This window comes from Adiantum capillus-veneris, chromosome 3, assembly GCF_014529385.1.
Source record: "Adiantum capillus-veneris isolate H3 chromosome 3, ASM1452938v2, whole genome shotgun sequence".
Taxonomy (NCBI): domain Eukaryota; kingdom Viridiplantae; phylum Streptophyta; class Polypodiopsida; order Polypodiales; family Pteridaceae; genus Adiantum; species Adiantum capillus-veneris.
Window position 1 is genome coordinate 125,600,154 of NC_140933.1, and position 13,162 is coordinate 125,613,315.

The 13,162-nt window shown below is 45.0% G+C and overlaps 1 protein-coding gene across 1 annotated transcript; it reads left to right on the forward strand.

The window, feature by feature from the left end:
• The first annotated feature begins 6,752 nt into the window (after nt 1–6,752).
• LOC147461658 (phenylalanine ammonia-lyase-like) lies at nt 6,753–9,669 on the forward strand. Its single transcript, XM_086509148.1, has one exon. It carries the CDS (start codon nt 7,032–7,034, stop codon nt 9,333–9,335), a length of 2,304 nt encoding a protein of 767 aa, XP_086365274.1. The 5' UTR covers nt 6,753–7,031; the 3' UTR covers nt 9,336–9,669.
• Nucleotides 9,670–13,162: the final 3,493 nt, after the last annotated feature.

Sequence of the window (13,162 nt, forward strand, 5' to 3'; positions counted from 1 at the left end):
AGTAATGTATGAATCTCATGCTCCACCTTATGCGGGGCATAGAGGGATTCAGTCTACCTTAAAGGGAATTGAAACATATTTCTATTGGCCTACCATGAAAGTGAACATACAAACTTATGTTTCTAAATGTGTGGTATGCCAAAAGACAAAATTTGATAGAGGGAAGCAACTTGGATTGCTTCAACCCTTGCCAATCCCTAATTCACCATGGGAGAGCATATCCATGGATTTTATCTTTGGATTGCCTAAGTCTATCCATGGGAATACGGGAATATGGACGATAGTAGAGAGGTTCAGTAAACAAGCTCATTTTATACCTGTCAAAAAGACTATCAAAGCCCATCAAATGGCAACCCTCTTCATTTCACAAATTTTTAAGTACCATGGCTTGCCAATGTCCATATTGTCAGATAGAGATCCTAGAATGACCAGTAATTTCTGGAAGGGTCTCTTTGAGAATTTAGGGACAAGGCTAAACTTTTCTTCGGCCTATCATCCACAAACGGATGGCCAAAGTGAAATAGCTAACCTAACAATTCTCGATCTACTAAAAGCCTATGTAACAGAAGTATCAAAGATCCCAATGGGAGAATTACTTACCCTTAGTGGAGTATGCTTACAATAACACTGTACATACTTCCACGGGAAAAGCACCTTTCGAGGTAATTGAGGGAAGATCAAAAAGTCCCTTGCTACTTAAGGTACATGGGAAGATCTTCGCTGCAGATGAGTATAGCCGAGACCTACAAGAATCTTTTCAAAAGATTAAGGATGCTATCTCTATCTCACAACAAAGGAAAAAGGCTGCTGCTGACAAACACAACAGAGCCCAAGCCTTTAAAGAAAATGATTGGGTCTTATTAAAATTCCCCAAGGCTCGATTAAGGCACACGACGGGCAAGAATCCTACGGGACACCAAATGTACTATGCTAAACTAGCAAAAAGGTACTATGGTCCCTTCCAGATTCTTAGGCCAATCAATGAGATGGCCTATCAACTCAAGTTGCCCAATCATTGCTCATACACAATCCTTTCCATGTGAGCCTATTAAAGCCTTACAAAGGAGAGCCACCTCAAGAACCAACTACTAAAGACCCACCGGAGATCGAGGACCAAGAGGAGGTGCTGCGGCCCGAGTCCATTCTCCGACATGAAGACAAGGTACTAAGAGGCGGTAAGATTATCCGACGATATCTTATTAAGTTTAAGAATTATCCTTATGAAGATGCTAGAAGGATGCAAAGCATACAATTAAAGGATAACCTAAACCTTGTCAATGCTTACAATGCTTCCCAAGAGTAAGCAAATGTACAAAATGTTAAAAATAAACAAAGTTTTTGTCTTATAAGACTCTCGTTTTCTTTATTGTGCACAAAAATGAAGCAGTATGCATGCTTAGATCAAGTTTGCGGAGATGACGTTTCCCAAACACCAAGTAGAGCTTGTCACTCTACTATGAAAGATTGATAGGACTAACGTGCAGACATGCTTGCAGCAGCCTTAGGCTCTCAAGCGCCAAATGGACTAGTCATCCATTGTGGAATGATGTCGAAGGGTAACATAGGGATCCTCTACCCGCTAAGAAAAGGACTCATGAATATGCTTTATCTTCTCTACACCATAGTCGAGGACGACTATGATTTCAAGAGAGAAGATATCATAATAATCAATATCTAATTATCCTAAATGATTTTCTCATGTTAAACTGATCATTTAATATGGGGAAGTGCCAGGGGAGAAAAAGGTAGAATATTGGTTAAGCTAGCAGACCACAGTAGGGATCAAAAGGAGGGAAAATAGGGATCCAAAGGGGGGGCCATCTGCAAAAGAGCCATGTGCAACAATGGGCTAAAAAGACCATAAGGTTCAGCCCATTAAGACTTCCAAAATGTTAAGGTTCCAAAATTCAAAGGTTGTATCCAAAGGTCAACATGGGGGAATTGGATACTTTGTGTGTGACAAAAAAAGTCTTTACAAATCCCTACTTAGGAGGGGGCGAGCCTTGCTTGTAGGGGATGAGAGAGAAAGCCACACACACACACACACACACACACACACACACACACACACACACACACACAAGCTCCCTTTACACAAAGGGAATGAGGGACACATGTCAGCTCCCTAGGCCAGATGCCCAACAAGGTGTACCCAATTCCTATTGGTGGACCAATGAGAATTACACTAGAGTAAATCTAGTTTAATTAATTTAAAAACACTTAATAAAAGAACCAATGAGAATTAAGTCCTCTAGAAGACTATTGGACAGTCTCCCAAGGGGTCCAATGAGCATTCAGCAGCCCAATGGCTTGCCTGATTCCTATTGGCCAGGAGGCAAAGGGGTCCCATGAGAGTTTAGTTGAATTATTAAATTACCTAAAGCTCTCACAAAAGGGGAAAGGGGGACACATGTCAGAAGGCTATCACTTATGCTACTTAATTGTCATTGGCTAGCCCTAGGGAGGTCCAATGAGAGGATAGCAAGAGCAAATAGCAAGAGGGGTCGCCCAAGAGAGAGAGGGGGCTGATTTTTGCAAGGCATTATCACACACACACTCACACAATCTCATGTGTGAAGTAAAGAAGACTCTCTCTCCTTCTCAAGCTTTAATGGAAAGCTTACCACCTACTCCAAGCTTGTGAGAAGGGAGGCCTACACCAACAACTCTTGGCTTTGTGATGAAAATCCAACCAAGAGCCAAGCTTCAATGCATGCTCATCTCCTCTACCATGCTAATTACTAAGCTAAGCTATGCTAATATGAGTGATTATGTGAGGAGATGTACATCTTTCTTGTAAGACTACTCCTTCTTCCTCTTAATCTACTCTCATACCCTGCTAGCTCTCACCATCTTTGAAGGTGTGTGAGGTCTTGGGTCTGAGACCGGGGATAATTGATATTGTGTTTGATAAGTGTTTTGCTTAGTGCATGAAGCTTTCATCTTCATTGCACTAGCTAGTCTTGAAGGAACACAAATAATTGTATTGTACAATGTCTCTCTTGATGGGAGAAACCATAATACAAAGCCTTTTGGAGGGGGGACCGGCTCCATGTAAATCCGGTCCTCAACTGTTGTCAATAGCTTAATTTCTCTCTCTTTTGAAAGTATTGTTCATGCTATCTAACTAGGTGTTATGCTTTTTGTTGCTCTCTCCACCCAAGCACTCTTGTAATTCTCATTAGGAATCTATTCTAATGAAATGCCCACTATGTTCATGCTAATTTCCACTACACACAAAGTTTTTAGGCCATTAAATGTTAGAAAAGGATGGAGTCAGGCCCCAACAACAACAAAAGAACCTGCTCCCATACAGATCTCAGTGGGCTGGTTGAAGACGGGTTGGCAGCTTTATTTGGATCTTACTTACTCGGTCTATGTTTCCAAAATCTATTAATTTCCCAAGGAGATTCCATGGAATCCACCGAATCTCCACGAGACTAAGTGACACACAAAATTGAATGCGGGGGGGGGGGGGGGGGGTGAGGGGATCGACGGTCCACAAGAAGTGGGAGGCAGGATCTCGAGGCGGACTAAACCCGGGCAACGTGAAAATGGAGGTGGGCGGAACCCGGGTAATGCAGAATTTCGGCCTCTGCCGGTCGATTTTGAACCCACCACCTCGCAGCCCAAGTTTTGGGTCACATGGGCTAGCCAACTCACCCGCGCGCACATGTTGTAATCCAACCTGTTTTTATGATGTATTATGCTTAAAAATATGCACTGCCTGGGTTTAGGGGGTCCAATTTGTGGCCGGGTTTAGTTTTTGATAGGACTGCTGCGCTACGATTGCATAAAATATCATGTGTGGACTTCCCAACCATATATCCCCTCACCACCCCGCATTTAATTTTGTGTGTTACTTAGTCCTAAGGACCAAATCTGAAAGAAAAGAGCAAGTGGCGTATTTGTTGCTTACGATGAAGAAGGTCAATTGTGACCTACGCAGTGATTTCATATTCACATAATCACGTGTTTTTTCTTGTGCTCACAATGTTAATAAAAAAAATTCTCAATTCACAACTCTTCCCATTCACATAACATGTTCATGTGACCTAAAGGTTACAAGATGGTCTGGTCATTCTTGCTCGTCGACACATAGTTCTAGCCCTCTGGGGCTCTCCGAGCAACATCAAAGACCCTTCGGGAAACATCAAGGGCCCTTCGGGCAACATCAACATCCTGATAAAAGTGATATGTAAGCAAAAAAACAAAGAAGCAAAATAGCCTGAAATCGGTGCAATGATGAGGAGCACTCCATTCTAACAATAAAAATGATCCCCAAGCACTTGCACCACCTAAACCCTCCACGAGGATGCTTCCTTCCCAAATCAATTTTTAGGAAGATAAACACCCAGGAGAGGTAACTAGTCGTATAATATAAATATGCTGGTGTAGTGCTCCATTCCAACAATAGAAATGTGCCCCAAACTCTTGCACCACCGAGACCCTCCACAAGAATGCTTGTATCCAAACTTGCTTCTAGGCGAATAAACACCCAAGGGAGGTAACTGGTCGGAAAATAAAAGTACGCGGTTGTAGTGATGAGGAGTGCTCCATTTCAACAATAAAAACGAGACTCAAACACTTGCACCACATAAATCATATGTGAGGATGCACCCTATCCAAACCTATTTCCAAGCGAATAGACACCCAAGGAGGTAACTAGTCGTAATTAAATACAAGTACATTGGCGTAGTGATGATGAGCGCTCCATTCCGACAATAGAAATGAGCCCCAACTAAACCCTTTGTCAGAATTCTTTCTACCCAAATTTGCTTCCAAGTGGGATAGACAACCAAGGGAGGTAACTATTTGTGGGTTTGCTTATTGGAAAAAAAAAGATGCAAAAAAATTACACGATAAAGCAAAAGGATAAGCCTCAAGTTCTAACTCTAGTGAGGACCATAGAGAATGTGCCAAAAGGGGTGTTTGAGAGGATGGACCATTGCTTATGTAGGCCTCTCCAAATGTGACGCCTCTTTGAAAATATGGAGGGAATGTCGAGCCCGCTGGGCTACGAAGGGGGCATGGTGGAAAAATCAAATATCCTGACGGGCAAACAAGAACTCCCAGTTCCAACCAGCCAATGTGAATGTGATGTGTTAACACTCCCATGGGTTGTTAATAACATGAGTTATTACCACTTCACACTTTCACACGAAGACGTGAATGAAATCCATGGACCTACATGAGGCTAATAACACAACCCACAACAACAAGAGCACTATTTAGGGGCATTGGCATTAGTATCGACTGCTTGACTGCTTGGGGAGAAAAGCAACAAATGCTTCAAGATGTGGTGTAACAAGGTTCAAGATGCAACCCACAACAACAAGAGTAATAATGTTCAAGATGCATCCCACAACAAACGCTTCAAGATGTAGTGCAATAAGGTTCAAGATGCAACCCACAACAATAATAGCGCTATTTAGGGGCATTGGCATTAAGGCCGACTGCTAGGGAGAAAACCATCAAATGCTTCAAGATGCAGAGCAATAAGGTTTTTGCAAAGTTGATAAACATAAATGGGAGATGGTTTTTACAGAGTAACAAGGTTTTGCAGAGTAATAAGGTTTTTGCATTGTCCTTCTCGTTGATGAGTTTACAACTGACCATGTGGTGGTGGGTGTGCCACATGTGGCGGTTTATTGAGCTATAGCAAACAGTCAACTAACAAGGGTCTAGTGCATGTGAAGGCCACGATTAAAGAGGCGGGGGTAGCACATATGGGCCAACAAGGGTTGCTAGTAAATCGCAACACCCACCCATGCGAAACGCCTTTCAGAGGGCTTGGAGCTTCATTCAGCTGTGCCTTTCAACTATGATTGTGTTTAGAGTGCACAAGAGCGCACACGAGGTTGGAGGCAACGGCTCCCCCTCCGATTCACACAACACTGGACTTCACAGAAAACATCGGACTACAACTTCTCCTTCTCCTACATGTGAGCGATCCGACATTTGTTGCTGCAAAAGTAGGCGGACACACATTGTTTTCGGGGGGCAGGGGGTCGTTCTTCTGATGGGTGCGGATATCCGCTCTGCCAATCTTTGCATGCCAACATGGATGAACACCCCTCTCGCTTTTTTTTTTTTTTTTGGGCAATCTGAACTCCCCCCTATGTTACAAAGGTAAGAGGGCGAGCCTCCACACTATCTCGCAGGGCATCTTCAAATGGGATCTACAGTTGAGGTGATCCGGACCGTTAGATGCACATTTGTAAATTCGGAACGTTTGGTAAATTCGGGGAGAAAAGTAAACTCGGGTAGGCTTGTAAATTCGGGACAGTTCCCACACCCATGTCTTGAACCCGCTACCTCCCCCTGCAAGCCATGTGCACTAACCACTACGCCCGTTGAAATATAGGGGATTCAAGTATGTCATATTGTAAATGTGGGTTGATTAGTAAATTCGGGTAGACTAGTAAATTCGAGACAATTGTCGAATCTGACGGTCCACGATTGGCACGCCGCACGTTTTTCTCCTCCACCATTGATCCCATTTGAGCATGCCGGTGTGATATAGTGATGAGGGAAAGCGAGTGGGCGGGCGGGCGGGCGGGCGGGTTTCTTTGTTCGTTGAAAATATTCCGGGTTTAGAAATTAGAATCACAACATATAGGGCCTACCTAGTAGTGCAATGCAAAGTTCAACATGCAATTTGCAACTTAAGGGTGCGAGCATGTGTGAATGTCGTGCGGAAAAGAGGGTGTTGACTTGGTCCTGCGCGACGCAGTCCAGCTTGGAAGACCAGTCGCAGCGGTGCACCGTGCCGGCCATTGTGCAGTGCTTCCCTACAAAGGCAAGTGCGACCTCCACTACTCGCACCGTATGTGCTTCTGCCTCCCCTCACACACACGTTCAGGCACAGACCCACATACACACACCCCCCGCCCCCCCACATATTCAGGTTCATACCCGCGTACATACATACACCCAATCTCTCTTGCCCTCATTCCTTGTTCCGAGGCAGAGGCAGGAGGGTTCAAGAACTTTGTACACAGCTTTGAGACCTCACGCACAGATCAGATATGGCCCATGGTGATGCTTCCCAGAAGAAATTAGCAGATCTCCACCGCCCCCCCACTCTCCCCCTCCCCGTCCAAGGCAAAAACCTCCTCTTCGTCGATGGCCCCGTCTCCAAGCCTCCCCATTGGGGCAAGGCTGCTGAGGCCCTTCAAACTAGCCACTATGAGGAGGTCCGTCGCATGATTCGCCAGTTCTATGAGAGTGAGAAGGTAGTCTTGCGCGGCAGCAGCCTCACTGTCGGCCAGGTAACTGCGGTCACACAACGCTCCTCTGTTCTGGTCGAGCTTGATGAGGCCGAAGCCAAAGGGCGCGTTGATGAAAGCTCCAATTGGGTCCTCAACAACATCCTCAAAGGCACAGACACTTATGGTGTCACCACTGGCTTTGGTGCTACCTCGCATCGCCGCACAAATCAGGCTGTGGATCTTCAAAAGGAGCTCATCCGCTTTTTAAATGCAGGTGTGATCGGTCGTGACATCGATGGGTGCTCTCTTCCTATCAAGTATGCCAAGGCAGCCATGCTTGTTCGGACTAACACCCTCATGCAGGGCTACTCTGGCATTCGATGGGACATCCTCGATGCCATGCGTAAGCTTATGTGCGCAAATGTCATTCCCAAGCTTCCTCTTAGGGGTACCATTACAGCATCAGGCGATCTAGTGCCCCTTTCCTACATTGCTGGTCTTCTCACTGCCCGATCCAACTCTCGGGCTATGACATCTGAAGGGAAAGAGGTCCCCGCAGCAGAGGCGCTTAAAATTGCTGGCATTGAGACTCCCTTTGAGCTCCAGCCCAAAGAGGGTCTTGCCCTTGTCAATGGCACCTCGGTTGGTGCTGCCGTTGCGGCGAATGTCTGCTTCGATGCTAATGTCCTTGCTCTTCTCTCAGAGGTTCTTTCTGCACTCTTTTGTGAGGTGATGCAGGGCAAGCCCGAGTTTACAGATCCCCTTACTCATCAGCTTAAGCACCATCCAGGCCAAATAGAGGCAGCTGCAATAATGGAGTTTCTATTAGAGGGCAGCTCTTACATGAAGGCCGCAGCAAAGCTGCATGAAACTGACCCCTTGTCAAAGCCTAAGCAGGACCGCTATGCTTTGCGGACGTCACCGCAATGGTTGGGACCTCAGATAGAAGTCATCAGAAATGCTACGCACTCGATTGAGAGGGAAATCAACTCTGTTAATGATAACCCTCTTATCGATGTGTCGCGGGACATGGCTCTGCATGGAGGCAACTTTCAGGGTACTCCCATTGGGGTGTCTATGGACAACATGAGGATTGCACTTGCTGCCATTGGCAAGCTCATGTTTGCTCAATTTTCTGAGCTGGTTTGTGACTATTATAACTCAGGTTTGCCATCAAATCTGAGTGGGGGTCCGAATCCCAGCCTGGATTATGGTTTCAAGGGAGCTGAAATAGCCATGGCAGCCTATTGTTCTGAGCTTCAATATTTAGCCAATCCAGTGACAACACATGTTCAAAGTGCCGAGCAGCATAACCAAGATGTGAACTCTTTGGGGCTGATTGCTGCAAGGAAGACTGCAGAGGCGGTAGAGATTTTGAAGCTCATGTCATCAACATACATGGTGGGTCTGTGCCAAGCAGTGGACCTTCGACATTTGGAGGAGAATATGCAGGCAGTTGTGAAGAAGTTAGTGGAGAAGGCAACAAAGGCTACACTCTATACAGAGGATGGCTCCCTATTTCCGACTCGCTTTTCGGAGAACGATCTTCTGCAGGTTGTCAATCATCAGCCTGTGTTTTCGTACATCGACAATGCATCCAATCCGTCGTATGCATTGATGCTTCAATTAAGGGAGGTGTTAGTGGAGCAGGCATTGAAGACTCCACATGAAGATGAGAAATGCGATGAGGTGACACCTCTGTTTAAAGCCATACCCAAATTTGAAGCAGAGTTGAAGAAACTCCTGGATGAGGAGGTGGCCAAGGCAAGGGAAAGGTACGATGCAGGCGATTATGCGGTCCCGAACAGGATCAAGAATTGCAGGACATATCCCATTTACAAATTTGTGAGGACAGAGCAGGGGACAGAGTTGCTGAGGGGGACTTTGACAAAAAGCCCTGGAGAGGACATTGAGAAGGTTTTTACAGCTATTTTGGATGGGAAACTGTTGTTGCCATTGGTGAAGTGTTTGGAAGGGTGGCGCGGCTCGGCGGGGCCGTTCACTCCACGGACAGTGCCGGCCTCCCCTGCGGTTTTCAATCCAGCATACTGGGCGTGGTTCGACAATGTCCGCTCTCCCTCAGCAACGGCGGGCAAAGGGTATTGGTCCCTCACAGTCTAAGCTATGCTTGCAGACAACTATGTATGGGAGAGGGTGTGCGAAGGCCATGCATCCATACATGAATCAAGGGGAGAGGGTAACCAGCAGGGACCACATAGCTGTTAGGTAAAAGGAAACTTTCTTCAAGGGACAATAGTATATGCCCTTTTGCTATATTTTATGAGTTTTTCTTTACAGCTCATTGCTTGCACCACAGCCAGTAGAGGGGGAAGGGGCCTTGCCTACATGACCTTTCACTTGTTTTGCATATCCTTAGTCATTTGCAGGGAGAATGGTCTATTGTAAAATTGTGATTTTCATAATTCAATAATTCACTGTGGCTCTTGCTAGAAAAGCTGTTCAATCGTTGTTGGTATAATACTTGACTAGTATGGCCGGCTGCCTTCGGCGGCCTCTCTCTCCCCCCCTCTATCACGTGCAAAGGGGATTGTTTTTGTTTTGGACTTTAGCCTTCAGGTCGCAGATTGTGACACGTGTAAAGGGCTCCCCCTTCCGCCGTATTATGTTAGTAGATTTACTTACTTTTGATGTATTTGTTAGTCATGCACATGAGAGAGAGAGAGAGAGAGAGAGAGAGAGAGATTGTGTATTTTGATTATAGGCTATAGCCCTCAAAGATGCATTTTGATGATAGGCTATGTGTGTCGCTTCCCAATTAATCTCTTTTTCTTTTGAATGTGGTGGGTGTACTTCCTTCACCACTTTTTGGGACCCAACACCATATAGTGCTTTTGATAACCATCACCTTAATAGTACTTTTGAATGCTCACTGCTCATCTAAAGCTTAAATCTTGCAGACTTCTTCTTTTTGTAACTAAGCCTTCTATGGCATAGTTGCAAAACTAAACGCAAAACCGAAGCCTTTTGGCATTTTGTGTGGTCACGTATACAAGCAAAAGACAAAAATGCTACTTCACATTGTTGATAATTATGCTTCGCATGACCATAGCCTTAGAACTCTTCTCGACGGTAGCCTCCAATTTACACTCAACTCACTTGTACATTCCCACATAAGCTCGTGACATGTGCTCATACCAAAAGAGTCAAAACCCCTCTTTATTAATTATGTATTTTGAGGGTAGTATGATGGGCCTATTTGATTGGCTCTGGTCTAAGGCAATGGTCACACAAGGCATAGTTATTACTTACTTTTTTGACAACTATGTTCCATTCATGGTCACATGAGGCATGCTCAGTAGAGCTATGATGGGTGTTTTGCATCACACGAGGCATAGTAGCCAAGCTTAGTAGAACCATAATGGGTGTTTTGCAACTATGCCAAAATTGGATAGTTGCATAACATTATGGGCTTGATTTTAATGTGCAATGCATATTGAATCATTAGAGTGGAAAAAGAGCAGCTGGTAGGCTTGCGTGAATGAACCAAAGAGTTTCACTTCTGTTGCACAAAATCTGGTAGCATCGGTAACACGTGAGCTCTCTCTCTCTCTCTCTCTCACACACACACACACACACACACACACACACACACACACACACATCGACCAATTGTCTTGCAGATTCATTCATCTCACCTCTTAGTGTTCGTATCTGTTTCAAAACAGAGTCCACTTGACCACAACAAAGCGGAGGAGGACTACTTGTTGCATGACCATGAATAGTGTTATGAGAAGTTGGATTATTGGTTGGGGTAGATCTTGCAAAAGATGTTGAAGTGCCTGAACCACAATCCATAGACTAAGGAGAGATCGACTTGCCCCTAAAAGCTATTGAGATGAGGCATGCACCTCACACACACCTCACTAACGTTGCCCAGGGCCTAGATGGTTGATTGCTCGTGTTGGTCCACTCTTCATCTCTCACCTATCCGGTCTCCTTGAGTGTCATCAAGGGACTTCTAGCTATGCCTCATGGGCTCCTGAAAACATTGGAATTACTTTGTTGTGAGTTTCAGGGCTGGAGCACCATCAATATAGATGTTGAGGTTGCACACCATCAAAGCCTCTCTCTCTCTCTCTCTCTCTCTCTCTCTCTCTCTCTCTCAATTAAAGTCAAATAATGGAAAAAAGGGTACTAATCTAGCAACATCATTATTGGTATATGTGATACAAAGAGAGAAACACATGTATGGGATATATGGTACCACCCAAGCAACATGGCCATGGTGCCATGTATGCAAATCTTGATCCTAGTGTGTAATGCTCACACCGACGTAGCGGCCATAAGTTGAGGGAGAAAAGGATTGCCTATATTGGATGTGAATAGGGAACTAAGAGCCATCAATTTTTCTAGACACGATGATAGGAAATAAACGCAAGTAGATAAAACGGTTGAGGAATTGAAGAAGTAGCGGCCCATCTGCACAATCATAGAGAGGGAAAGTCATGAGAGACATAGGTGGAGAGGGAGTGCCCACCAACCCTTCAATCAAGACTCTACATAGTCAAGGCTTGACATACCTGTTGCTTTTTGCCACACATCTCTCTCTCTCTCCCCGCGATGCCTCCCCACCACCACCAAACAAAAAGGGCTCTTCAACTCCCCTGCTTTTTGTGCCTTGAGATCCTCTGCCACATTTGCAACCAAGCCATGTATTCTACAATATCGGTTGGAGATGTGCACCATGAGGGAGATGATGAGCATGTTGGTGTACATTGTAATGGCCAGGTTGGTCAACAATAGCAATCTTGGGACTTCATGCAGAGAGTGAGGTGCCTCACTATAAACAAATCAATTCGACCCACCACTACAAATTTCATGGCAACTCTAATGAGTACCACTAATTATACCAATTGGATTCAACAAAAAAATGATTCAATCCAGATTAAGGGAGTTAATTTAGTGAGGTTTTCCATAGATAGAATGTTCAGATGCTTTCCAAGAGCACTTGAATGCAAAATCTTGCTTGGTAGAGAATTTGGATTAGGGCAGTGTGTGTGTGTGTGAGAGAGAGAGAGAGAGACCACGGCGCATCAAGGCCTAGAGAGAGAGAGAGAGAGAGAGAGAGAGAGAGAGAGAGAGAGAGAGAGAGAGAGAGAGCATATCAAGGAGGCATGGTCGCTTCGCTCTCAAGAGGAAGGTCACGATAGGCCATCATTCTTTATCTGCAGTGAAATAACTTGCCAAAATCTTCTCGTTCTTGCATGCTGCTAGGTTAGCAACTTCTCTGGTAAGGTGGAAGGTGAACTTCGCTTGCTAGAGAATTTGGATCAGGGCTGTGTGTGTGTGTGTGTGTGTGTGTGTGGCATTAAGGAACTCCTTTTGTAGGACTCCATTAGGATCAATATGGTTCATTCCACGTCGCCAGATTATGGATATCTGGCTAATGTTTTGATTGGCATGGAGTACGCTAAGCACACTCAACAAGATGTGTTGGTTATGCAAGTTGACATTGAAAAGGCCTTTGACACTGTACAATGGGACTTCATTGCCGCCACGATGATGTGCTTAGGGTTTGGTCCTAAATTTGCCAATGTGGTTCATTTTTTGTATGCATGTAGAACATCTTCAGGGATATTGGAAGGTGAATTAACTGAATCTTGGCCTCTTGGTTGTTCGGTCAGGTAGGGATGCCCCCTTAGTGATCTGTTGTATGCTATTGTTACTCACCCGTTGTTAACTTATCTTGATCACTTGACCTCTGTTCAACGTCTCCATGGTTTGCGGTTACCTTCAGGTCGTACATTCGTTGGCCAGGCTTATGCTGATTATTCATTGTTTATGTCAAGGTGATTATGGAAGCCTTGGAACTTTTTCACATTGCGGCTGGGCTTAGATTCAACTTTTGTAAATCGAAGCTTCTGCCTCTCCGTTCGTGTGATTGGCATAGTCTGTTGTGGTCAGGTGAGATTGTGTCTTCAAATGTG

Bases quoted from the DNA above. Each gene is read 5' to 3' on its own strand.
- LOC147461658 (XM_086509148.1), top strand. From the start codon at position 7,032: ATGGCCCATGGTGATGCTTCCCAGAAGAAATTAGCAGATCTCCACCGC.